The following is a 27,555-nucleotide window of genomic DNA, read 5'->3' as shown; positions in this document are numbered from 1 at the left end:
TAAAGCCCTCCCTTTAGACCTCCACTTGAGTAAAAGTACAGAAGTATTTGCCTTCAGATGTACCAAAGTATCAAAAGTGAAAGTACTAACAGATTTATTATGGCTCTAATGTCCTGTTATTATTTTTGTAACAAGACTCTGCTTTATCAACTCATTTTAGGTGACAATATTCCAATCTCGCTCTTGTAACACAAATCTTTTAATAGAATGTCATTAATTAGTCTGATGCTGATGTTTATTAATATTACCATAAGCACAAAACACTGAAGGCAAACAATTTCCATTAGGTAGAACCAAGTGGCTGTGAAATAACCTTTTGCGAACAAGCAAAGTTTCGGTTTAAGATTTAATTGCAACTTAGTTTAAATAAAAATGATAAATTTAATTAAAATTTGTTTTAAACACAGGTTCACAAATGAGTTTTCCTTTACTATACTGCATCTGTAGGCCTCTGTTCATAAACATAAACTAGCCAAAATGAATTTACTATAAAATGAAATAGTGTTTGTATAAATTCAGAAAAAAGACACGTCAGTCACAACTGCATATGTGGACATATTTCTATATTGTGGTCTATTTACACAAAGTTTGGTTAGAGTCAGGAGTTTCCTCCATCGTTTATGTAGGAATAGGCACTCCCAAACTTGCTGTTACATTGTCGTTGAACCGTATGCTTGCACTGGGTCGTTATGTCCAACAGGTCAAAACAAGCTCAAAACAAAGTGCGCGCTGTACCCTGATTGGTGTTCTTGCTTCACGCTTCTTTCATTTTGACGTTACGTTTTTATGCACACATAAACCAAAAGGAACAACAGATTTTGCATAATGTAGTGGAGTAAAAAGTGAGATATTTTGAAATGTAGTGGAGTGAAAGTAAAAAGTCACCAAAAATGGAAATACTTCAGTAAAGTACAGATACACAAAAAAAAATACTTAAGTACAGTAACGAATTACATTTACTTCGTTACTGTCCACCACTGTGTATTGCTGGTAAATATTTAACTTAATTTAAGCTTAGAAGCAGAGCATCCTAAGACTGTAATCAAGTAAAACAATTGCTACTTCAATGAAATATTAATAATTAAATATACTCGAGTAGGGGTTAAAAAAAAAAGCCCAAAACTCCTCAATTTCTGAGTTCCTATAGAGCTGTAGGGGAGCTTCTAAATCCCGCATTCATCAGCATAGGAACTGAGGTTTGTTGGGTGTTACTTCTCTTCTTTTGGGATGCTCTTGATCTAAGGACCCCTTCTGAAGTCCTTCTGCTAGTTGAACATGTACTCTAATGCACACATTGCAATGTGTGTGATGTATGCATTCCATATGTACAAGACCATACTCCTCTTAGATAAGGACCCCTTTTACTTTCCTCTTTTATAATTAGTTGCACATATGCATGTTAACATACTGCAAAGCTACATAATACAAAACTGCAAAAGTCAGAGACCACCCTTAATTTATTTAATTTCCACTCAAAATGGCCATTAAATACAACATTTGATTTTTCAGGAGATGTTTCTAAGAAGATTACATAGAAGATAATCAAATTGCATAAGAAAGAGGATAGTCAATGGAAAGTGACTTTTCAGTAGGAGTAAAAAAAATGTGCTAAAAGATGTAGAAAAAACGGGACCACTAACAGCCACCTGCAAGACTGGCTAGACAACTGAAACTGTTCCCATCAGATAAACAGAACTGAAAGCTTTCATCTTTGAGAAAATCAAGCCCCACTGTTGCTTCAGATCTGAAAAAAATCCACAAATGTTTCTGTCCATCTTTCCACTGTATGAAGACAACTCAAAGCTATGGGTCTGAAACCATGTATAGCTGATACTGTAACTTTTTTATATTAGTACCATTACCTCAAATTCAATACTGACTCCTTAGCAATTTTTTGATACCTTCTTTTTGATTACAAACCTAAAGTGGGTGTGGCTTAAACCAGAAATCAGTGTTAGGTGCCAAAAGTCTGTTTACTGATCGCAAAGGACTGCAGACTAATCAAGAAGCATTGATGTTAAAACCTGCATTAAAAATGTAATTTAGACAGCCAATCAGCAGTCAAGATTCTGAAACAAGCATGCCTATTGGTTCACAGATGCTAAGCCCAACAACTTAGGTACTGAAATTTGGTATTGAATAAGTCAGTACCATAAGAGTACTTAATTTCAATACAAGGCCTAGTCAAGAAGCCACTACTGAGTAAATTAAATTCGTAGATCACCAAAAAGCTGCTGGTGTTCTCAGAACGATGTAGTGAGTCCAGAACTAAATATTACTGAATGTGTTTGGGATGACAAGACCAAAGTGCAGCAAACATCTAAGACTGAACTTTGGAGGTGTGGAACAACATTCCCTCAGATTTCTTTGAAGCAAGTCTCCTGAAAAGAATGGAAGGTGTAATAAAGGCAAAGGGTGGACACACTAAATGCTGGAAAAAATGTGATATATTTAAATGTCGAGACGTCTTTGTAATTTTTTTGTTAAATAGGTTTTTTTCCCTAGTGCTCAAAAATAAATAACTTGTACTTAATGGCCATTTTGACTAATTAAGTGTTGTTTCTGGTTTTTGCACAGTTCTGTGTATATGTATGTCCACTGCTCATGCCTTTGGCTGTATATAACACTCATTGAACATGTTTTATATTTCTTGTATATTATTATAATGTATTTGCAGTGTATTGTCTGTATATACAGTCACTGAGCACTTTATCAGGAACACTGTACTACTACTGGTTAGGGCCTCACTTTGCTCTTAAAAAAGCTTCAGTTCTTCATGGCGTGGACTCCACAAGATGTGTTCCCTTCCATCTGAACTTTTTCACTCCCTGTGGTTTGGAATCCCCTTAAAACGTCTGAATACCCTGTGCAGTACACTTTGCAGGGAACTACGAGGGCAACTGGAATGCACCTTGAGTCTTTAACTATTCAGTCTGTGCCCACTGCAGTCTCAGCTTTCTGTTCTTGGCTGACAAAAGTGGAACCCAACATGATCTGCTACTGTAGCCCATCCGCCGCAAGGTTCAACCCGTTGTGCATTCTGAGATTCTTTTCTGCTCACCACAATTGTACAGAATAGTTATGTGAGTTAATGTAGCCTTTGTGTCAGCTTGTACCAGTCTGGCCATTCTCTCATCAGAATCAGTTGACCTCTCTCATCAACAAGGCGTTTCTTTCTGCAGAACTGCCATACACTGAATGCTTTTTCTTCATTGCCCCATTCTGAGTAAACTCTATACTACTGTGTGTGAAAATATCAGGAGACCAGCAGTTATAGAACTACTCAGTTCAGCCCGTCTGGCACCAACAATCAGACCGTGGTCAATCATACATGTAACTATCATACATCAGAAAACCTATTCTGATGTACGATAGTTAATGTAAACATCACACACACACATAAATGTTTTCTAGGGGCGTAGCGATTCCAAAAATTCTGAATCATTCGGTTCAATACAATATTATATAATATAGTTCGCATACACGTACAAGGACTGTGCTTTTCCTGCCTGTTCTCACTGTTGAGGTAGAGAGGAAGCGATACTTTCAGAGGAGGGTCTGCTCTTATTGTGGGCTCGCTTAATTTTTTATTATACTTAATGCAATATAATCGGTAAATGTAGTAGTTTATTTGCTCAAGTCAATGTATTGTTTGAGGACTCTGTATTAAACAATATGGTATGTTGTACTGTTACACTCCTAGTTTGTTCTGTATTTTTACTGGAGTTTATGTTGATATTTGCACCACCACAAAATACTTGGAATTGTTTTTGGAAAATAAAGTTTCTGATTTTAAAAATAAAATGATAAAAGGTTGGAAGTGAGAGGCAGGATGTTAAACACAAAAGTACAATCAGGAACTAAATATGAAGGACTAAGATGTAAATTGGTAACTAGTAGAACCCTTTCCTTCCAGATTCAAGTATTATAATTTGAAACATGGAAATGAGGAAGTGCAACTAGTTACTATCTACTTCTTGTCTCTGTACACAGTGATTCATACAGCCTAACCATGACACAGAGCAGGCCTATTTCACTCAGGCTCAAGGGTATAATTTGGAGAGATCTAGCCACATGCTGACAAAAATAAGATACGTCCAACTTTGCTCATTTTCTGGTTTATTCAAAGCAGCTTAAAATACATACAGGTTCTGACAGAATGTTTCATATGCTTTCCGAAAGGACAGACGGAAAGAGGAGATTCCGATGATGGAGAGTAGAGAGTGGTGTGCGAGAGAAGAGGGGAAGACATACAATTGCTTACATTACTTAAAAACAAAAAGGTACAGTTCTTTCTCCCAGAGGCAGTTTGGCACTACCTGATAAACATCCTCATAAACTTTCTATAAGGCGATATTCACCTTCTGTATCCAGTACTTTCATATCTAATTGTGCACATTCAACACCAAACTTTCCTCACCATCTAATCACCTACCAAGACAATCCTAATCTTTGTCATCTGTCATCTCTGTCAATTAAGTGTTCTAATAGGTCAGAAAGTGGCCAATTTTTATCAAGGAGAATAACCGAAATCAATGATTGACCCAAATCCCTAAACGGTGAATGCCATGCGTGTATATTGGCAACTGCATTTTAACTGAAAGGCTGCAGTTTAAAAAAAAAAAAAGCGTCTTGTGTATATTGCCACATGAACTCCAGCTGAAATATAAAAATGTGACGTGTAAACATAGCCTGACTAGCGTTCCACTTAAACCCAACTAAGGAATGTAATACAAAATTTTAAAGTAAAAACTTTACATTTTTTAAGGAGTTCTGTTTTTTCACATATACAATAACTGTATCTTTTTATCTTTTGGCATTTTGGTTATTTCATGTGTTTTGGCCACTTCCTCATATGTCCTATGCTTACGTTTTAAATTCCTCCATGTGTAATACTGCTGTGTCATAAGAGTGTATGTGTATGTGCGTGCACGCTAGTTCAGGAGTCTCCTCCGGCTGGTGACGTATCTAAAGCAGAAGACACTTGGAGGCCTTTTTCTCTGTGGTTGGGGTGGTAAGTTTGACCTCACGGCCTGTTGGGCCCTGTAAGAATGAGAACGCATAAACGGGTATTTTACAGATTTTTAAAAATTTCTGTATAATTCAGTTACTAGGATGTAATCAAAGTCATTCAGATTTATACAATATAACACAACAGTAGAAATACAATGCAAACATAGTCCATAGCAGCCTTTTTTTGGCAATCAAAAACAACCAGTGAACCTGAATGTGTCTCCTGAGTTTTCATATGTAATGTTGATAATGATAAAATAGTAAATCTGAAAAAATAAGTTTTCGCTCATTTTGCCTTACAACATGCCGCATGTGCCACGACTGGCTTTTTAAAAAGTACATTTTAAAAAAATATCACAAAATTATTGTACAACAATGTCTTGGACATCAGGCAGCACATACATATTCTGTGTAATAACTTCATGTGAGGTAGCTTTTACAGGCATCACAGAAAGGAGCATTTCACATCAAACCGCTCTGAATGACTTTGTTTACATCACTTCTATTTGCAAAAAAACTTCTTGTCCTCATTCCTTTATGGATTAATAATACTGTAAATAACAATTTCTGTAGTATTCTAAGACACTTGGAACATTCCACTGAATTAGTTCATTTAAAAAAACAATTATGTATTCAGACGTTAGTTATTTACAAGCATTACATGCTATGGTCTATTTAAACCCAAGGTATTAATTGAGATAATAAATATATACAAAATCATCATTTATAGGTCACAGGTAAACATATTGGGAAGTTGTTGTCCCAAACCCTAACCCCCAAATTTCAACATTTTTCTTCAAGACGTTTTGGATCTTTCTGGTGAAGTTGAATGATTTAGATTTATCATGGGTTTAGTTTTTGATCATGATTGATGATTCAAAAAATGCTGTCCCACGTTTGCATGTCACTACCGAAACACAGAGTTTTAGTCTGTAGGCGGAGCTTTATTTTAGCCACGCCCCTGCATTTTAGAGCAGGAAGCGAGACTGCATCCCTGTGCTAAGCAGTTAGATTCCATTGTTTTGAAGTAAATGTGTCCCCAAGTCTGAAAATCAGTGTGTAACCTTAAGAACTGTTACTACCAAAACAGATATTTTCAGCAATTAAGTAAACTTTGTGTGTTTTAGTAAAAAATATTGCATTTTTCTGTGTGTACAGCTGTTCAAAGCTGTGTTTGCTAGTCATGTACTGGATAGTGTTTTTGAGTTCTGCTCAAAATTAGCTAAAATTTAGCTAAATTAGCTAACAGTAGTGTTATAATTGCTTTGGTAGTGACAAAACAGAATGTTGAATCATTTGTTTCAATAAATTAAGCATAATAAAGGTACAGGGTCACTCAAAGCAAAAGGATTTTAGTCTAAAATCCTTTTTAAGTCAGTTAAAAGTACAGAATGAGTTTGGAAGTCTGGCTTCCAACTAATTCAGTAGGATGATCCATATAACAATTTTCTATTTTTTTAATTACCTTTAATTATGTGCTGACTGTCAATCTCTTTAATGAATAATGATTTAATAAAGCAGAAATAAAACAAAATGGTAAATTCCCTTTTAAATGTATTTGAGTTTGTGTTATGTCCCTTTTCAAAGGTCTGAATAAAATCAAGACATTGTTGACATGAAACGTAGTCTGGGTTTACACATGTGGTAAGCAAAAACCTCTTTATAAACACACAGCAAACTCACCGGCTTCTTGCTTGATTTCAGCAAAATGTCGCGAGCCAGAGCAGCAAAGGACTGCAGAGAGAGAGAGGACAGCAAATAGTACTGTGGAATTGTGCATGAAAACACTAGTACTTCAATTGTTTATACTGTAAATGCTGTTTATTGGTCTTTGAGCAAGCCATTTTAGGAGTAACTGTGTTCCAGTTAACTCAGTAAGGTTATCTCACTAATAGTCATTGAATTGGACTGAATATTATACATTTTATTTTTCACCTATGTCTTAACATAATACTCATAATATGTGTCTCATAAAGCAAGATTATGGGTTAGCCTGCTAGTTCAATCTAAGCCTGGATTTTCTAATGACAGTGGGCAGCAACACTATAGCAACATATGCTGCATGCCTAACCTGCTCAAGGGGAGGTCAAGTTCAAATTCAGTGATAACTTTCTGTTGTTCTACTTAAAGAGTAACTACACCCCACTATTTTCAGCTGACTATACCCCTGGCTCCATTTGAAAATTGCTCAAAAATGGGAGGGGCACCGCAGTGATTTTGGGTTTGGAGGAGGGGCTGCTGTATTTTTATCGTAAACGTTAGCTACCAGAAAACATGGAGAGTGACAATCAAACGGCACTTTTGCTACTGAGAGGTCTGAAGAGGTTGACAATTTTTCTACACTACTATCCATATCATTAGGGAAGGTCTGATCAGGCAGTGCGTCTTGAGCCTTAACAGTATGAGCCACTGACTCAAGCCGCCGAAGAGTTAGCATAGTACCAGAAAATGATTAGCTGCGAGCGGCAGAGGTGCCGAACGGTAGAACGTTCCATAAAACAGTGACAACTCGCTTTCTAATTGTCTGTTCAGCAGGTCCATATTCGATATAACCAGAGTCCTGAATTCTTAGAAGCACTGAATTCCAAATGAATAAAGTGGATTTCTTTGAACACTGTCTTTCACTGAGTTTCATTTAGTCTGACATTAAGGTTGCAGACTGCATCACCGGTCAGCCAGGGTTTGCTGCAGTGGCCCTAAATTCTTACATTCTGCAAGCTGTTCATGGCACTTACCAGTGTTACATCCGATTCAGTTCCCCCTCAAATTCACATTCCCCTTCATAAATCGAACAAAATCATTCGCAAGCAACACTGGAACTACGGAAAGCGGGAGAAAAGTTCGAGAATGGCTGTTTGGATGAAAGATTAAGACACTCAGTAACAATGGCTTTTTAATGTTAACCTTTCCTGAACCATTTCGCTTTCTCTAGTTCCAGTGTTGCTTGCCACTAATTTCTGATCAGTGAGTGTGGCCCCCCAGGGTTTAATTTGCGAAGGGAAACGTGAATCAGATGTAACACCGGCAGCTTTATGGAGGCTTGCAAGAATCCTCACTTAATAGGTCCTTCAGCTTACCTAGTCATTCATTGAACATTCTCAATCTTTATTATAAACTAATCTTAGATTAACTGGGTTATTTACAGTTGTTACAGACATCTGCCATATTGGAGCGTTGTGAGGTGGTGCTGGGGGTATTTAGCTCAGCGTGTGAGTGTGGTTGTCTCCTCGCTCTAGGCTCCTGTGCTTTCATATTTATGAGTGTTGCACGAGTAGGGCATCATCAGGGGGTGGTAACGTTGGTTGACTGATTTGCATAATGTGACGTGTCATCATGCTTTGGTACAAACACACATTATCCGCGCCTATAGCAGAATTGAACCAGAGGGGCACTGCAGAGGTGGAAATGACCATGATATAAATGATATTTTTACAGTTTGGAAAGATGCGTTCACATTTTAAGCAAGTCTGGTAGATTTGATTACTACAGAGCAGTGCATTTCAGCTGTTAATGAAAAAAAGGTCTGTAGTTACTCTTTAATAGAATATCTTGACTATATGAATGGAGACTAGCAGCCACTGATTTGTGTGATGGCTTGTGCATAAGGCTAATTGGTGGCTTCATTTACTGTATGCAACACCAGCCTTTTTAAACCGAAATTTCTGTTCATATAAATCCTGCAGCGTCTAAACATCTGAAATGTGTGTAGAATAATCTAATGTGTGTGTATGCACTTTCCTACCTCTTCAACATTGATGCTTGACTTTGCACTTGTTTCAAAGAATCTGATCCCATGATCCTTTGCGAGCTTTCATGAAAACAAGAGTTTGAGCACAGGATGTTAAAAAACTTTGGCAGCACATTGTGGACAATTGTTCACTGCACACCCAAGCTTGACTCACCTTCTCACCCATCTCCTTCGACACCTTTCTCTTGGCTTCTATGTCACACTTGTTGCCCAGCAACATCCGGCTCACTCCAGCCGAGGCATTCTGCAAAAAGAGGGAGAGAAAGACATGCTTAGTTCCCCAGTACCTCAGGAGTGAGGTAGGTTCAAACAATCAGGCCCTATGTGTTCACATTGTCAGCCTTGAGTTCCTCTGCCATCCTAACGAGAAGTGAAACTACTCTCACAACAATAAAGCGTAATTGTATTTTACAGATGGAATCAGTCACTGTGACACAACCAGTCAACTCTGGTAAGTCTTCTTCTGGCATTGCCACAGATTTATTTTTCCCCATAACAACACATTATCCTGTCTTACCTCTTTGATACTCTTCATCCAGTTCTGTATATTCTCAAAGGACTTCTCGTCAGTGATGTCATACACAAGGATGATGCCCTGGAACAGATATTCCGATAAAGGTACAGAAGATCCAAACTGCCACCCCACTTAAGAACAATGTCTGTTTACTATAAACCATATCTGTGCCTGAATTTAGCATGTAAAGGATGATGAACTAAAACAGCAGTCAACTATCGGGGCTAGAGGTTCCCCATCCTGGGGCAAGAAGATCCCCTGGTGGATCCTGGATAAATTTGTTTGAGTTTTACAGAATGTATAATTTAGATGGCAATTTGTATACTGACAACATAATGATACTCTGTAAATCCATTTAATGTTGTATATTATTATTATAGTAGCAATAATAACAAGAACAGTTTAAATAAAGAAATAGCATTCAACATTTCATTGGTAAGATATAACACAAATTAGGTGTGGATGTAACATGCATACAGACTCATCTCCAGCAAGCTAAGCAAAATGTTGCCTAATTCTAGCTAACAATTTCTATAGCTAATATGTAACGCTAAAGCTAGCTAGCTGGAAACTGTAGTGTCCAATTTGGGTCTTTATGATGAAACTGCTCTCTCCACACCCCCTTTCCCTTCCCAAACACATATTATTACAACTTTTCTTTTACAACTCAATATAAACACATAAATCACTATCCAGTGACAAAAAATAGATCATCTGACCCTAACTGACCCCAGGACAGTAAATCCTAGGAATGCAGATGAAATTTCAGAATTAATTTGACCGAACAGTAAATGTGCCCAGATTAGATTTGGCCACATCATTTTTTTAGGAGAGAAAATAAAAAGGGGGCATATTAACCCAAGGTACTTCTTACCCTAAGTAACCCTACATTATAAATATATACAGTTACATATGATATGATACATGTATATAGTATTGGACATAAATATCAATTTCAGTCGCATATACGTTATATATTCTGTGCAAAAAAATGCGCCAAGCCCAAAATGGCAAAACATTAAGATTTTAATGGTCTTAACAACAAATCATAAGCCAGTAAATTAGCAAGAATTAAAATAATATATATGATAAGTTAGTATGGGAGAGCTTTTCTCTTTGATTTCTTTACATATTGAAATTTTTTGTACGTAAATGTGCAGGCAGTCTTTTTCAGAAAGAAGAATTAATATTGTTCCACTCAGCATTGACGGCTTCAAACAGTTAAAAAACACTGCCAAGCTAGTTTGGGCTTAATGTGAGACCCAATATTCTCTATAGGGTTTACATCTGGGCTCTGACCAGGCCAAAACCATCAGTAAACACCATTAGTATTTTGGGCTTGGACAGTTTTTTTTGGTATGGGAGTGTTTGGTATGGGATTTGGAGTATCAAGAACATAAATATGCTATGTTCACAAACACATTAACTGTACAGTTTATAAAAACTCAGGTTAGTCTTGATTTGCAAGAACATTAGCTGAAGAGCAGGCCTTGAAAGGATTCATGTATGTGTGTTACCATAGCTCCTCTGTAGTAAGCAGTGGTGATGGTCTTAAACCTCTCTTGTCCTGCTGTGTCCCTGGGAAACAGAACAGTTGAAAAGTTATAAACATGGAGTTACTCAGAAAGTATTGCATCATAAGGAGTCATTTGGCCTATGTTTCAGCTCCTTCAGCGATTAGGTGTGACAAATGGACTCTGTACTTCCGTGTGACTGGCTCACAGGATACAGCTGACTTTATGGCGTTGGCTCCAGGCCTGCTAATGTCCTCACTGTCAAACTTCCCCCCCTGCCTTGTTGTGCTATGCTGACGCATATCTTTGCCTTTCCAGCTTACAAAAGAAGATAATATTAAGGAATAAAAAAACATGTAGAAATGCTTCCAGATGCATTCCACCACTGCTGTCCTGTGTACAGCTGATTAATTCAGAGCAGACTGGTAAAATCTGGCCCTGCATGCCAGAGATCCAAACCACCATAGCATGGAGTCTTTGTTGCTTTTGATAAAATGTCTTAGTGCTACTTTAGAGAATTTGCATTTTCTAAATCTTCCTATGTGCCAAAGCTACAGCAGTTCTTCGTACTGCTCTGAACAATAAACTCAGGCCAACTCTACTTATTACTGCTAAAGTAAACCTGAAAGTAACGTTGATCTTTTTAAATTCGTTCTTGATTATATTAAACATGATTCATCTTATCATTTAAAAGACAAAATTCTTGTTTTTCTGTAATATGTACATATGTAAATATAAAGCCTTTTCCTTGCATCTAAAACATCTTCATGTTTACCCCCTTTCACCACCCTCGCCTGCTACTAAGAGGAAACGCCGCTAATCAAAGACACCTCCCTGATACTGTGTTTTACTCAGAAACACGTCATGGTACACAAGGAAACTGTGTTTCACACTGACTGGTGAGCTTAAGGATATAAGTGCACACTGAAATAAACAGGCAAAGTTCATTTTACCAGACTTGCAGTTTGACTTTCTTCCCATCAACCTCGATGGTCTTCACTTTGAAGTCAATACCTATGTGGAAAGGAAGAGAGCAGGAGAATGAGAGATGGAGAGGGCTTAGGAGGAAGGAAGGCTGTGCTGTGGATTAAAACCCAAAGTAGCAGAGCCTGGCAACAAAAGTGAAATTAATTAACAGGCCTACACTGAGAAGTGTTTCAGTGTAGGCCTGTCAGCATTTTCATTGGTAAGATATGACAGCAAATCAGGAGTGGATGTGACTCCAAAACTCATAAAACCGATGCTTAATTCTAGCTTACATGGTGGTATAGTGTAGTGAGTAACACTTCTGCCTGCCATGCTTTAGACTGGGGTTTGGTCCCCCATCTGTGCGAGCGCCCTACACCAATAAGAGGCCTACCTGTGTAAAAATGATCAAATTGTAAGTCACTTTCGATTTGTTTAGTCACTATTTGGTGTGCACCAGATACTATCAGGAGAGCACCACATACCTGGTGCTTAACTGTGTAAAAATGCTCATATTCTAAGTCGCTTTGGATAAGAGTGTCTGCCAAATCACACAAATGTAATAACAACTGCTACAGCTTGCAAAACGCTACTTAAAAAATTCACCATTGGTTGAGTCACTATTACGTGTGCACGAGATACTATCAGGTGAGCACCACATATCTGGTGCTAATCTGTGTAAAAATTATCAAAGTTTTGGATAAGAGCGTCCGCCAAATTACATAAAGGTAATAACGACTGCTGGAAAATACACCATTTGTTGAGTCACTATTAGGTGTGCACCAGATACCATCAGGTGAGCACCACATACTATCAGGTACTCTGCTGACATATTCAAGTGAGCACATGATCATATCTGGCACTCACCTCACAGTATCTGATGCTCACCTGATTTTTACCTTTAAAAAAAAAAAAACCCCACCATATCCTTTCAGAGGCTCAGGGGTCTTAATTTACTCATCTTTTTTTCCAAGGAGGCTTCCTGTGGGACGGGAAGCAAATGAGAAAGCACTAAAGAGGAGAGGAAAGGAAAGGAGGGGTCTTTGAAGATTTGACTGAATGCACTGAATGCCAGAGAGGGCAGCCATCATCTGATGCAGAGAGAGAGAGATTACAATAGAGATAAGTGAGTTGGGGGGGGTGGGGGTGGAGGAGTTTGAGTTGGAGCTGGGGAAAGTGAAGGGGAAAAATGAAAAGGGGATTTAATAAGAGGAGCAGAGGAGAACCAAAACAATAGCAAGGCAGGATGATTCTCAGGCTGGAATGAAACAACTGTGGACTAGTGCTGACATGAAGAGTAAACCGGATAGGAGAGCAGCAGCACCCCTAGACTTGTTTAACCAGATAAGATCCTGGGAGCAGCAACAAAACGCCGTCCAGGCAGTTTACAGGCTGAGGAGCAGAATCACTTTTTTTAGACTTACCAATAGTGGATATGTAGGTGGAATTGAAATTATCTTCTGCGAAACGTATGATCAGGCACGTTTTGCCAACTCCACTGTCTCCAATAAGTAGTAACTTGAAGAGGAAGTCGTATTTCTTTGCCATAGTTCTTTTTGGCTAATGTTTTGTAGACTTCTTGGTCAGGTTTCTCTTCTCCACTCAGCACTGCAGCACTTTCACTCCCCAAACAGGCAGGCAGTCAAAACTTTGCACGTCCGAAGCGGATCGCTTTATCGTCCATTTAGAGCTGCTTTTTGTCCTGTAGAAACTCTGCCACCGGTTAATTCCGATTCTCTTCGCTGCTCCGGTTCGTGAGAAGGAAGAAAAAAAAACTTTCAGTAAACGAAAGAGGAAAAAAACGGGATGGGGGTCAGCGGCTGTTCGCAGCGGGCTCTGTCTGCCTTCCACTTGCTTTTAGTTTCTGCTGGGATTCCTCGTCATGTCGGCATCGAGTTACGCTAGTTTTCTCTTTCTTCTTCACTGAAGGGCATATTCATCCATCCGGCGAACGGTTTCTCCTGAAAACTTCCCCCCGAGTTCCCGAAGGCTTACGTAGAGAGGGAGAGGCTGCAGCAGCCGCTCCATTAGAGGGAGTGGAAGGCTGAGACTGGGGAGTAAAAGAATGCACCAGCAGGGGGCGACATTTCACACCGAGTCTGTTGCCGTTTTAAAGGTCCCATGTTCTACATTTGTGTTGTGCAGAGGAGGCCGGAGTAGCCTAAGCACATACTCAAGTAGGGGAATTCCACCCATTTTCCGAAGTTTCTGGGTAATCTAGTGTGTGAGATATCATTTGGAGTGGCTTGACGTGATTTCTTTACAGTGGTGCTGAATGAAACCAGGGGTCACAATGTCTACAACACAAATATAGCCATTTCATTTACTATCCAAAACCACCAGTGAACCTACACGTGTCTTCTGAGTTTGTAATGTTGACGATGGTAAAATAGTCATAAATCTGAAAATAATACATTTTCTAAATATAAACCAATGTGTCAGACATCAGAGAGTGTATAGATAACAATTTTGTGTAATAACTTTATGTGAGGGAGCTTTTAGAGGTGGACATCTGGTTCCTGTCAACACCACTGTGAACTATTCTGACACAGCAAGTTTCTGTAGACTGAAGCATTTAACACCAAACCGCTCTGAATGATTTTGTTTAAATCTCAACCATGAATTGAAAAATTGGTGGCGTTCCCCTTTAATACTTGGGTAAAATAATGACTAATGTAAAAGTAATTTGAAGAACTCAAGTAATTTAAAAGACTTCTCTGGAACTTCTTAAATAAATACAGCATCCGTCAGCATAGGAACTGAAATTTGTTGTATTGTATTCTTCTCCTTGTGGGATTCTTTTGGTCTAAAAAAGTTCTAAAGCTCAAAAATGAGACGTTCTCACCAACAAAACGTGATTGAACACACAAAATGAATCAGTAACTAAATTTGAATGGCTGGAATGTATCTGAGGAAAAAGTGGATTCCTCTACTCTCTAATATGCTTGAGTAGAAGTAAAGTTATATGGTATTATGATACTTAACTCATTCTTACATGACTGTTTTTCAACCTCTCTTCAATCTGTAGGCTTAAACAGGCTGTTTTTGTTAATGCGTCTTTAAGAGTGGTGCATGTAAATGAGGTCTGTTCTGATTGGCTGCTTTGATAAAAAGCAGTATGGGCATATTAACTGTATTGACTGGGAAGTAAACCATATGTTTTGAAACTTTAACAACATTTACAAGCTACATCAACTTCATCACGAACATTTTGATTTTTCACGGTAAGGGCCCTTTAAAATCAGCTTAGTGCCACTGTGGTGGCAGAGAACAGAGAGGATGAATACCAGAGGAAAGCAAACCAAATTTGGTCAACTTCAGAGTAAAAATCAATGGACATGAACAAAGTCTAGCTGGCCATCTAGTTGGGCATTCAGACATTGTTAAAATGCAGCTGAAAATGCTGCCAGTTTATTATCACTTACAGCAACTATTACAAAAGCCTGTCAATATTTTTGCTGGACTTCTGGAGCTTTCATAAACATGTGGAAAAGCAGATGTGGCTAAACGTTCCAAATTAATTTAATCCAGCCTTCACAATGTGCATTTAACATCTATATCAGTCTGTTTGTCTGCATGGAAGAAACAAAATATATGCACATATATTTGTTTATGTTACAAACTTGATGTTATATGTGCTAATATTGAAACGTGGCATTTTAATATATTTAAATATATGCACATGCGTGTCAATGTACTGAAATATATATTAAATATATATATATTATATATATATAATATATATATATATTAGCATTATTTTTTTTATTTATTTTTTTTTTTTTTAAGGTGAATATATTTCCTTTGCATATATTTAGGATTTTAATTTAGCCAAAAATAAGACAGGAGTGCTTATTGTAAATTATTTTAATACAAGTATTTTTTTCTCGAATTTTTGGAGGTTAATTTATCATATATACGGGTGGACGCTGCCAGGTAATTTAATCAAAACTTGTATAAAGACATAATTTTAGAAAAAGACACTTAAATATAAATTAAATAAAAATATAAAATGTAAATAAAAGCCTCCATCGCTGTATATCCGGCCCCTGCCGGGGAGCCCCGTGTATATGAGCGGCGTGTTTCCGGCTGGTTCTTTCTTTTCAAGTCGCGGCTCCAGCATGCCTGTAAGTCAGACTGCAGTGTGGCGCCGAACTGGGCCTCAAATAAGCTCCTCTAACGCGCTTTCACTCCGGATTATCCGCGCATCGCGGCTTTAAAGCTTCCTATTTGCGCTCGCCGCGTATGTGACCGCCAAACCCCGGTGGTTTTGGAAGTTAGGGGGCTGAAACGCGAGTGCTGACAGGCGGGACGATAAGATGGCTGCGCTGGGCGCGCTATAAACACGGGCTGATGAGATGAGCTCAGCGTCTTATTCGAATTTGCCTGTTCTACCTTAAATGGTGCAGGCGCCGGAATGGAGCTGCTGCAGTATTTAAGGTAGAACGTGAAGATTCGAACAAAAAGCTGGCGAATAGGAAGCCAACTTCAGCCCCGTTATGGGCCACCGTTTAAAGGGCAACTCCACCGTGTTTTCCGCATTTCTGCAATATTAAATCATTAAAACGTGTGCAGAGTCATTCGGAGTGGGTTGTCGTGAAATGCTTAGTTCCAGAGAAACTTGCCAAGTTCTAACTCTTCACAGTGGTGGTGATGTGAACCAGGTACACCAGAGAAGGTTGTTACATGAAATGGTTATGAATGCGCTGCCTGAGGCATTGTTTTATGGTAGTCCTGAGGGGGGTTTGGTCTTAAATGTGTTCAGGGCAGAGGGGGAACTGTTGCTTGTTGGACGTTATAGGGTAAAAGTGTCCCCAGAGAATTTTATTCAGGTTTATCTCTGTTTGCCTCGGGCTAATTGGTGGTTTTGGATAGTAAATAAAATGGCTATATTTGAGTTGTAAACATTGACACACCTGGTTCCATTCACCACCACTGTAAGGACCTCCAAGTTAGTACCTTTATCTTAACAAAAACTAGGATCTGAATCCTTGGTCCAGTGTGAGGCCTTCAGGCAGTCAGCGCAGTTCTCAGTGTTTAGAGCTCATGGAACTGTAGGGGTGGGAATCAGTTGATACTGCAGCCTTTTATTCAGTTAAAAGAACTGTAATTATGCATGTCCTTCTTTCTCAGTGCTCTCTGAACGCTAACCGGTCACCTGGTTAATGTTTGTTTGGCCCTGGCCTACAGGAGGGCTCATATTGCAAGTGCAACATAAGACACTTAATGATTTTCTCCTTTCCAACTCAGCTCGCAAAGGACTTGCTGCACCCTACTCCAGAGGAGGAGAAGAGGAGGCACAAGAAAAAGCGCCTTGTACAGAGCCCCAACTCTTACTTCATGGACGTCAAATGCCCAGGTATCTAAGGATTCGTGACTGTAAGCACTTTGGCTGACAGTAAGGTTTATCAAAGTAAAGCAACACCACCAGTCTGCATGCGTGGCCTCAGGGCAGGTCCCCAAGCTCTAATCCACAGCCATTCTGACCCACACTCCCCCTGTGGTGTTGTTTTCCTCCCTCATTCCTCCAATAGACTTCCATTCATTTTCTGCATGTAGCAACCACTTGGTAGCCTCCTAACAACCACTCAGTAAACACCCCTCCATAGCAACTAGCCAGAAATGCTCTTTCCTAGTTTTCTCATTTAATATACTTCGGACTGAGGCTTTTTTGGCAGATCTTGAATGTGGCTGAATTGCTGCTCTTTATTGTGCACCATAAAGTCAGAAAGTAAAGGCTCCTCTGCCCAAATAGAGCCTTTTATGTCTAGATCCTCCTTGCTTGCTTGCTTCCCTGCTGAAGATCTCGAAGGGAACGGTAACGGCACTGTCAGATTTTAGAACATCACTGCACCAACACAGATTTTTCTAAACACAGTGCTATCATTCAGGTTTTAAACAGGTAACCAGTGTCCAACATGTGAGAGATGGAAGCCAATGGCAGGAAGCTATGCTAGCTTGAAATGGTGTTTTTCATTTTTGGTAAACAAAGGTATCAGGTCCTTTATGCTCAGTGAGGTAGAGCAGTTCCCTCAGAACCAGATCTTAAAAGGCTTAATCAGAACTTGGATTTACAAATGATTTACCGTGTCACTGGCTGTCCATGCTTTTCTGGAGTGAGTAGCCTGTGTGAGCATCTGTTTTTCAGTTCTTTTGCTGGCTTCATCTTTCAACCTCTTCTACCTCCTGTCTGCAGGTTGCTATAAGATCACTACAGTGTTCAGCCATGCTCAGACGGTGGTGTTGTGTGTGGGATGCTCCACGGTGTTGTGCCAGCCTACCGGCGGAAAAGCACGTCTCACAGAAGGTAGGCCACTCCTACATTAACACTCAAACATGCACATGTCCAAATGTACGCAGACACTTGCTTCTCCAGCATTTCCTCAAATACAGAAACAGTGTTGCTAGGGAATTGATCATTTGCAAAATGACATCGATCAGCAGTTTACTCATCTCGATCATCCTCTGTTAAACAAAGTAAAATAAGCTCTGTTGAAAAAACGTGCAATGACAATGGTTGTGGTAGTAAATGACCGTTGGGCTCAGATGGTGGAAAAGGTTTGCTGAGGAATGTGTAATTCAGATAAACTAGATGTTGCATATTGTCAGAATTTAGTGCATATAACAGTATAAATATTACAGTACAGTGGCAAAACACCCCACAAGCACAACAGATGTTTTTGACAAGTGTTTACCTTAAAACTTGTTTTAAAAACTAGTTAAATGAAAAGTTTGGGGGAATAAAATTAAAACTGTTTTAGGTGCTACTCTGTGGATCATTTTCGCAGTGCATGCAGTAAAAAATACTATAAACAAATACAGTAAACAAATACTATTAAATAAAAAGCAAAACCCTTACTTTTAGAGCACAGGTTTATCATGCACAGTATTGAAGGCCGTATCAGTTTCACTCCGCACACAATCTGTGTAAATAACCTCATAGTCATCAATTCAGACAACACTACTGATGCCTGTCTTACCCTGACCTTATCCACAATGTATTGTTTTGATATTTTGAACAGCTCCTACTCGGAGTGTAGTTTCCTTCCTTCTTGAAGGAAGTTTTGGATTAAGCAATGTGGGAACCACACTGTTTTAAGTCATGCATGCATTTGCTCAAAATAATGTAATTTGATCTAAATTAGACTGTAAGTGATTTTAATGATGTCTAATGTACTCTTACAGAACAATAAGATTGGTTGGTTTACCAAGTTAGCTTTTCTTAACTTGTCTGATTTGCTTAAATGGTTAAACATTGCACAGTCTAAAGAGACATATTAATGCGCTTATGTATGCCATCATTTGTATTTCATTAGTTTGTGAAGAGTCCTCATTTTCGAGAGGGATTAATAATGGGTGTTGCTCATCTTGGGTGTAAACTGTCAGTTGTTCCCCCCTTTTTGCTGCAGCAACCGCTCTACCTCTATAAACTCTTTGCACGGCATGTTAACATTTTTTGCTGGGACTGATTCCTTTCAGCTACCAGAAGATCAGTGAGATCAGAACTGATGTTAGTCTTAGTTTTGTTCACACAGCATTCCAGCTCATCCCAAGTGTTCAGTGGTGCATCACCTCTGTAGAGAACATGCTCTCGCTGATCCAAAGCCCACTGCTGAGGTGCTTTACACCACTCTAACTGAAGGTTACATGATGCATGGAAGTCTTGGGCTTGTGTGGCCACCCTAGACCACCCCGTTCGGCTGACAATGCTTTTCTGTGTTATGCTATGCTGAAAGTATCCCAAATCAAGTTAGAACGGTTGTCTGAATACTTTGCTATGGTGTTGCTGTCTAAACACCCCTGGGGTAATGAATTCTTCAGGACACAAAACTGCATCTGGAAGGCATCATTTTATTATGAATGCATACAGTGAACTCATTGGAATGCTGCTGCATATCAATGAACTCATGCTTATTCGCTTATTATTCATATGTAGTTTTTTGTGTGGTTGAAAGGCCTTTCAGTGTTAAGCATCCACAGACAATAAGACAAACAATCTTTTGCAACATTTTGATTTGCGCCTGGTCAGCAAAACGCTACTGCCAGCATGCTTGTTTTGGAATGCCTGCACCACAATGGCTGTTTTAGCGTTGGATGTTATTGCTCAATAGGAATAATTTGAGGAAATTCCTCTAAGCCTTACTTTGTTTTACAGTAGGGGTTGGGGGAATAAAATTGATGCCGCCATTGCAACATTTCCGTGGCAATATTGTATCGATACATGGATGCCAAGTATCAATATAAGTTTAAAGTAGTTTTTGAGTGTTGGTTAGTTTGTCTGATTGACAGTCCAATTTTGCTGCAATAACAAGACTGAAGTTAGACTAAACACTCATGTAAAACAGATGACTGTTTTCCTTGACATAATTTACAGTTGAAAAAGGTTTTAAAAAAAAAAGGTAGTGTTACCTCAGTACTCAACATCACAAAATCTTTAAAGTTGCAATAATATTGTATTGTGACTTAAGTATGGATATATATTGGGGCCCTTGGTGATTCCCACCCTGTAGGTTCCCTTATAAATACTTTTTACTATGTGTACTTATTGGCAAAGGCACTGACGCTTTTACTATAATTACAGATGCCCCTGTTATATTATGGCTATTTTCTATACAACCAAAGCGTATTTAAATTTTTTGGGGTGGGATTAGGCTTTTGCTTTTGTATACACAATTGTATGGAACAGTTTGGGCGTGTCTGGTCATTTACATTTTGGTTTTGTAAGTGAAAATAAGTTGACCCGTCCTCTACAGACAAGAAATTTTCTTGCACAATTATTGTTTATTTGCTAAAATAAATGGTGTAGCTGTTTTTTCTCTTTAATATGTTAAAGCTCAGCAAATAATTGTGTATGGGGAGATACGAGAGATGGGCAATATGACAATTTGTTGTTAAATTCAGTTATTACTAAGCATATGTAGTAATAAGTATTGTAATGCTTGCCATCTCACTTATCTGTTGTCTTGCAAAAACAGTGTAGCTCCTTTTTTTTTTCCCCCAGTTTGTTGCATAATTTGAAAACTCGTTAGTTTCAATCAAATAAATGGTCCAGAAATTAAAACGTAATATGTACATTTGCAGAGTTCAAATTTTAAAATACTTTTTTTTTATGAGCCTGACTGGCATTTTTAAATTAAGTTCTTAGATGAAAGATTAGATGCTTATTTAAATATTATATAAAGTGCTACATCCAAAGAGAAGACTGGCCATTTAGCAGAGTCTTGCTTAAGTATGCTACAACATTGTTATAGATGTAGCAGCACCATTTAAATACAGTATGAGCACATTTATCTGATTTGTTGTTTACCTCAAAGATCTTAAGTGTAAAAAGGGCTGATTGCTTGTTTTGAGAAAGTATCTTTGGATTCTGATCTTGGCTGATTCAGATCATGCACCCCTATGAAGAATAAGTGTGTTTTCTACAGAACACAGTGAAATATTCTCAACAGTAAGAATGCTGCATGACGAGTGTTTTGAAACACCATTTGTTTTCAGTTTGAGGGCATTTGGTGAATAGAAAGTAAAAGTCTGGGCAACAGTGAAACTTCCCTGAAAGGCACTGAACCTTAAGCATAAAATTTCTATATTCAGTACATGGAAGCAAGTACATGCACAAACTCCTGCTGTCACCACACACATGATAAACATACCTCCCTTTTACCTGGAATGTGACGAAGTAAACATCTCTCCCTCTCTCTGCAGGGTGTTCATTCAGGAGAAAGCAGCACTAGTCTCTCACTGTCCTGTTAGCAAGGACAAGGGAGACCAAAGGAGGGGAGACTGGATTGGACAGAGGCTTTACAGTGCATACCCAAGATCAACCCGCACCTCTGACCTGAAATGGAATGAAGTTGAGGGCCAGATTGTGAACAGACCTCAAGACACTGCTGAAGTCTATTAGTGTGCTGGACTTGGGAGTCAGTGTAAAGCATAACTGCCAAACCTGTTTCTCACTTTTAATTGTTTAAATAAAGGGTTGTTTTTCGTTATGCTTGTTGTTTTGTTCTTTAAATGCAGAGCCAAATTTAATGCTTAAGCTTAGTGTTTCCTGATCCTGTTCCTGTAATACTCCTGCACTGCACAGTGCGCCTGGTTAAATTTGTTTAATAAGCTCTTCATAAGGTAAGGGGAACATCAAAATGTGCTGTGCAGCTTAAGGAAAGCTTTTCTTTTGAAGGAGTGGAAACGTTCTGTTATTACTAACATGCTGGAAATGGGGTCAAATAAGAAGGTTCGTATTCATGATTTACCATTCGCTATTGGAAAGGGTCTGTTGGCCCGTGCACACTGTCGTTCTACTCTATAAGATGGCTACTGTTCAAAGACTGCATTAGTTCAGAGAATATGTAAAGGGGTTATGTGGGTCATAGCCAAGAACTTAGCCTGGTGTTGTCTCAGAGAATTTATCTTTGAAAGTAAGCAGTCATGAGCTTAGCCTCATAAAGAGGGATGTGTGCCAGGAGGGGAAGTTCGGGAAATGCTACAGAGCCACGGTCTCCTGCGCAGGATTCTGTCCAGCTGTGGTGACTGACTGATCCAGGGGGAAAACTGCTGTTTTACTGCTGCAAGAGGGTAAACAAAAATTTTTAAATTACACTTTCACTAAATGAATCCACCAGTCCTTCAGCACCTGCTTGTAGGAGTCCATTACAAATACGTTTCAAGTCAATAAAGTTTTTTTTCTAAGTAAAGAGAAATGTCTTAAATTGTCATGGTGGCTGACAGTGCAGTGCAGGTGAAGAATAGGTTGAAAAATGCCAGTCCTGTCAAATGAGATTAAAATGCACCTGGAACAGTAGAGACTGGGGGCATATAGACAACAGGTACAGTCTGCAAACGATGCACCAAGCTGTTGTACACTGCACACAAAAACAAACAGTAAGCATGAGTCAAAAAAGCTGCTATTATATATAGTATTGCCTACAAAACAGTAAAATGCTGGTTAAAATTTTGAGGTGCTTTACCAATGAACATGATGGAAATTACAGCCAACACAGCAAACAGGACAAACAGCAGAATGAGCTGGAAATCAAACAATTGGCGAAGAGGACTAGCATGCCACACCTCAAGCAGACCTGGAAACAAAGGGCATACAAGTTGTTTAACAAGCATGTCTTCAGGTCTTAGAAGATGTATCCAAACAATCACTAGTTAAACTAAATGCAAAAAACTGCAAAGAAAGAGGGATCTGTATCCCCATGTGTGTATTTCATTTGTGTACTGAACCAATTTTGAACATATAAGGGTGGGCAAAAATGTAATTTCAAACATCACGATACACAAATGGGCTGGCAAAACTCACACCATATTAAAAAAATGGCTATGAAAAATGTGGACAGTGTTGCAAAAATAGATTATTTCAGAAGGAAAGGGAGAAAAAAATCAAACTAATACAATTATATTGCATAATGGGCTGAGATCAAGTCAGCTACAGCTACTACTATGCAGTTAATACTACACTATTACTACACTGGTTATTGTTTACAAACTGTAAAACTGATCTAAATCTGTATTTTTTATGATGCATGCAGTCGATCTATTTATGATACCAGTGATAGAGAAGCCTATTGTGGCAGTTTATCAAGTCATATTGCTCACCCCCAGGTATACTAGGTATGCGTCAGATTATTTGAATATTTACATTATAAAAGTTTCAAAACTCAAATAATCAGGTAAGTAAATGAGGCAAATTAGCTTTTCTCTAACTACATTCTCATAAGAACCCTGAGATGTCTGCCAGAGGGCTGTTTACAGCCTGTGTTTTACATTTTGGTTAGTTTCTTATCTGTTTATTCAAAAGAGAGCATACTGCACTAAAGTAAACTAAACTAAAAGCTACCGCACTCCAGAAGAGGGTCTCAGGAACCAGGTGGCAGATAGTGATGACCGATAAACATCGAGCTCATTTTAAATTACTTGTATGAATTTGATAGAATAAAACTTTCAGCATTGTTTATTGAATTTATCAGGTTTGGTATCAGCTAACTAACTTTCCACAAAGTTGTGGTTCTCCAGCTAAAAAGTATGAGGTAAAATACGATGTGGTTAAGCTAGTAAAATCAGCTGAGGTCATAACAGACAATTAGCATTTTTCTGTCTATCTTGAAGACTTTGACTGACACCTGTGTCATTATAAGATTATTTTTTACAAGTAATGCTCTAAAAATCTGAATATCAGACTTGACCGAAATGCCCAGCCCTCATGTATATGCGTGTAGTTTGACCTGACCTGTCTCCATCTGGCTGTCGTTTAGAACGGTCACTCTGACAATGTGTGTCTGGGGCGACAGGGATGTGTAGATGGTAATATTGGTAGGATGAGAGGCCTTTTCAGTGGACTGGATGACAGCCAAGTAGACTGAAACTAGGCAGAGCGCTGAATTCTCAGCTGAAAGGCTGGGCTCTGACAGCATGACGTCTGGGTTGTCTGAGTGAAACTGACCGGGCAACAGAGAAATCCAGAACATGAGTCACAAACACAAACTATACAAAGATTCTCTGAGCAGCATTTCTTATGACTCTGACCAGAAAGGACAGAAATGTTTTTTCTTATGAAATTTTGCACAGAGTGGATCACAGTGACTCTATAGATCTCTTACTTTCAAATTATTTAGCATCTCGCTGGTGCCCGTCACGGTGATCTCAGCCGCAGGCTGCTGAGGTGTGAGGTTTATGTGGGTGTTGGGGCAGTGAAAGGCCGGCACATATGGGAGCTGGACAGAAGCAGGGGGTGATAAAGGAAAAGCAGCCAAGGGGGATTGGGCTTGAAGAGAGGCATAGAGAGAGATGGAGAGAGAGAACGAGGAGAGGAGGTGGAGGACTGAGTCTGACTGAGGCCGCACTGAGATCCTGCAACCGTACTGAGCTGAAAAGGAGACATAAAGGGTTAAAAGTTAACTGTAAACCTGAGTACTTGTGCAAACACCAATAAAATAACCTCTTATACCTTAAAACTGCATGTTTATTTCTTTCTTAGTCAGGGAAAAAAAAGCAAAAATATGGTGCTGTGAGTTTGGCACAGTCAGAGGCGTCAGGTCAGATTTTGTGGAGTTTTCAGATCATGTCATATGTATTAACATCATGCACAGACTCAAAAAGAAGGCCTGGCTTGATGCTTAGGTCTCAAATGCAAAATCAGCATTATACTAATGAAGATATGACAACAATAGTAGACAATTCACTTACATCCTTGGAAGACACATCCTTCAACTGAGCTAAGACTGATTCTGCACTCGCAATCATTAGATTCATCCCCTTGGGGAAGGGGTCTGAAGCACAACCGACGTTAATAAATGTTTTTGCGCACAGAAATAACTCTCTAAATCCCCAAAACTGACCAAGTGTTAAATAGGTCAAATTTTGGAAGCACAAGCGACGTGTTTGGAAGCACAAGCGACGTGTTTCCTGCCTTCTGCCCACTGACCACAGGAAAAGGCTCCAGGCACCCCCCTCTTAGAAAATGTGTGTGTGTGTGGTTTGTGCGAATGTCAATTTCCATTCTCCTCACCAGTGTCCACATAATACAGAGGTGCAGTTTGGAACACAGCCTGCAGTGTCTTAAGCTGTACGTAGGGGGTGCTGAAGTGTAGAAGACACCGAAGCTCAGCTTCAGGCTGCAGTGTCTTCTCTATAGCTTCCTGCTGTCTCAGCGAGCACTGGGCTGAAACAGTCATAGAAAAGAAAGGCATTGTAGGCAAAAGATCATATTGCCCTCCTATTACTAATAAAATCCCATGCATATAACTGTACTGCATACTGTTCAGAGATTTTTTTGTCCTGAATTATTTCAAAGTACTATTATAACTTCAGAGAACATTTAATACTGCTGTATGTTTACATGTTTCAACTTTTAGAATATATATCTCCAAGACTGACTTATTATCAACCTTCTTACAAGTCTTGCCACTCATTTCCATTCACCTACTCTTCTGTAGAAGATTCTGAACCATTAGCCTTGGTTAGTCACTCACATGCTGTAAATTCTTTACCACAGAATAGTGCACTTAACAGTTCTCCACTGCTATACAGACTCACTTGCATGACTCCTTCACGTGACATAAGGCCTCCAGTGACGCAGGACACAAACTTATCCACTAATCATCCACTAATGCTGTATGCTCACTGTTCTGTGCCTGATTTGAAACGTACAAGTTCACTGTTCATTCACTGTATTATCAATAATATACTAATTTTAATTTCTTTTTGCATCACTGAAAGACAGCGAGCTAAGTTTTGTTTGTTTTGAACCGCACTTATTTGTTTAAGCACAGGCCACAAGACTCACCTGTGTTAGCAGCAGAGGTGTAGAGCTCAACACTGACAATGTAGTCGGGCGCCAGAGGCCAGTTAGTTAGGAGCCTGTTCTCAGGAGGGTGGAGTGCAGGGGCAGATGCAGCCTCCACTGTCACCTGCATAACACAGAATGTCTTAATTGTGCTGGTATGAGTGAATCAGGTGCAGCAGTGCTGCTGGAGTTTTAAACACTGACTGTCCACTCACTGTCCACCCTATTAGACACTTCTATCCTGTTGGTCCACCTTATAGATGTAAAGTCTGCGACAACAGCTCACCTAGTGCTGCATCTAGTGTGTTGGTCATCCTCTAATCCTTCATCAGTGGTCACAGGACACTGTACACTGACACTGGCTGGATATTTTTGGTTCTCAGTCCAGCAGTGACATTGAGGTGTTTAAAAAAGCAACACTGCTGTGTCTGATCCACTCGTACCAGTGCAGCACACATTAAATACACCACCACCACATCAGTGTTACTGCAGTGCTGAGAATGATCCACCACCCAAATAATACCTGCTCTGTGGTGGTCCTGTGGGGGTCCTGACCACTGAAGAGCAGGGTAAAAGGGGGCTAACAAAGTATGCAGAGAAACAGTCTGTAATTGTAGAACTACAGAGAGCACCTTTATCTTAAGTGGGGCTAATAAAATGGACAGTAAGTGAAGATACAAGGGGGTGTGTTTAATGAAGTGGCTGGTTGGTGTATAAGCTATGAAGTCAATTGCAATATTTTGTTAATATTATCAAAACATGCAGGCTGAAGAATTTGTATTCCACTATTTATTACTCATATACTCATCCACTTTATAAAGTCCACTGGCTGACATGCAAGAAGTCCACAAGATGGTGCTAAGAAGTTGTTTGTTTCCCCTTCTTTATGGAGAGAGCTCTGTAGTGTCATTGGTCTGGCCATGCTCAGGTAGCACAGCAGATAGCAACATTGCTCCAAACATGGGAGACTTGGGTCCGAGTCCTTAAACTGAGAATGGTGTCGTGGCTCAAGTACTGCCATAACACTGTTTCAGTCACATCTAGCGAGTCTTATCCCTAATTCAAAGGCATAAAAGTATGTTCATTTGGATGCATAAGCACACAGTGCCGTCTTTACCTCGCGAAGAGCTCGCTGCCCCTCCTCCAGCCGGTAATAAACCACCACTGTCCCAGAATTCTTTGCAAGTGCCGCCCCTGTTTCTGGGTCCACCTGAAGAATCTGATTGGATGACACATCCCATGTGCCATGCTGACCTGGGATACAGGGATAAGATAAGAGACAAAAAGAAATTATACTTTATTTTGCTCTGACTAATTTTCCACAAGACAGTTGGCTATTAGCTTGGATGTAAGGATAGTCTCTGTCAATATGATCAACACAACCCAGCTGTTTTTTTCAGCACACAGCATAAATGTCTATCCAGAAAGATGCTCTAATCGTGCTTTAAAGGAATAGCTGTTTTGCTAATATGAGCTGTGAAAATGAGTCAGAACTCTCTTAATAGATTAGTGTGTC

General features: G+C 39.3%; 3 protein-coding genes across 3 annotated transcripts in view; 1 reads left to right on the top strand and 2 right to left on the bottom strand.

Moving 5' to 3' along the window:
• Positions 1-4,102: 4,102 nt before the first annotated feature.
• rab13 (RAB13, member RAS oncogene family) lies at positions 4,103-13,816 on the bottom strand. Its single transcript, XM_036593061.1, has 8 exons — positions 13,180-13,816; positions 11,743-11,803; positions 10,793-10,853; positions 9,279-9,356; positions 8,916-9,005; positions 8,756-8,821; positions 6,697-6,747; positions 4,103-5,043 (listed from the first exon to the last, which is right to left on the bottom strand). Exons 1-8 carry the CDS (start codon positions 13,301-13,303, stop codon positions 4,969-4,971), a joined length of 606 nt encoding a protein of 201 aa, XP_036448954.1. The 5' UTR covers positions 13,304-13,816; the 3' UTR covers positions 4,103-4,968.
• Positions 13,817-15,810: 1,994 nt separating this feature from the next.
• On the top strand, positions 15,811-21,744 carry rps27.2 (ribosomal protein S27). The gene is made up of 4 exons (XM_036593047.1): positions 15,811-15,882; positions 17,006-17,114; positions 17,952-18,062; positions 21,458-21,744. Exons 1-4 carry the CDS (start codon positions 15,826-15,828, stop codon positions 21,484-21,486), a joined length of 306 nt encoding a protein of 101 aa, XP_036448940.1. The 5' UTR covers positions 15,811-15,825; the 3' UTR covers positions 21,487-21,744.
• Positions 21,745-22,192: 448 nt separating this feature from the next.
• Positions 22,193-27,555, bottom strand: part of LOC118814597 (nuclear pore membrane glycoprotein 210-like) — a 58,914-nt gene continuing 53,551 nt past the window's right edge. Inside the window, exons 33-40 of the mRNA XM_036580292.1 lie at positions 27,157-27,293; positions 26,040-26,163; positions 25,263-25,415; positions 24,355-24,620; positions 23,985-24,192; positions 22,720-22,830; positions 22,543-22,614; positions 22,193-22,317 (exon numbers count right to left, since the gene is read on the bottom strand). Coding sequence (XP_036436185.1) covers positions 22,193-22,317; positions 22,543-22,614; positions 22,720-22,830; positions 23,985-24,192; positions 24,355-24,620; positions 25,263-25,415; positions 26,040-26,163; positions 27,157-27,293 — 1,196 coding nt within the window. The remainder of the gene's footprint in view (positions 22,318-22,542; positions 22,615-22,719; positions 22,831-23,984; positions 24,193-24,354; positions 24,621-25,262; positions 25,416-26,039; positions 26,164-27,156; positions 27,294-27,555) is intronic.

The sequence above is a fragment of the Colossoma macropomum genome, unplaced genomic scaffold (assembly GCF_904425465.1).
Source record: "Colossoma macropomum unplaced genomic scaffold, Colossoma_macropomum, whole genome shotgun sequence".
Lineage (NCBI taxonomy): Eukaryota > Metazoa > Chordata > Actinopteri > Characiformes > Serrasalmidae > Colossoma > Colossoma macropomum.
The sequence above is the reverse complement of the archived record's forward strand: the minus strand, read 5'-3'. Positions and strand labels throughout refer to the sequence as shown.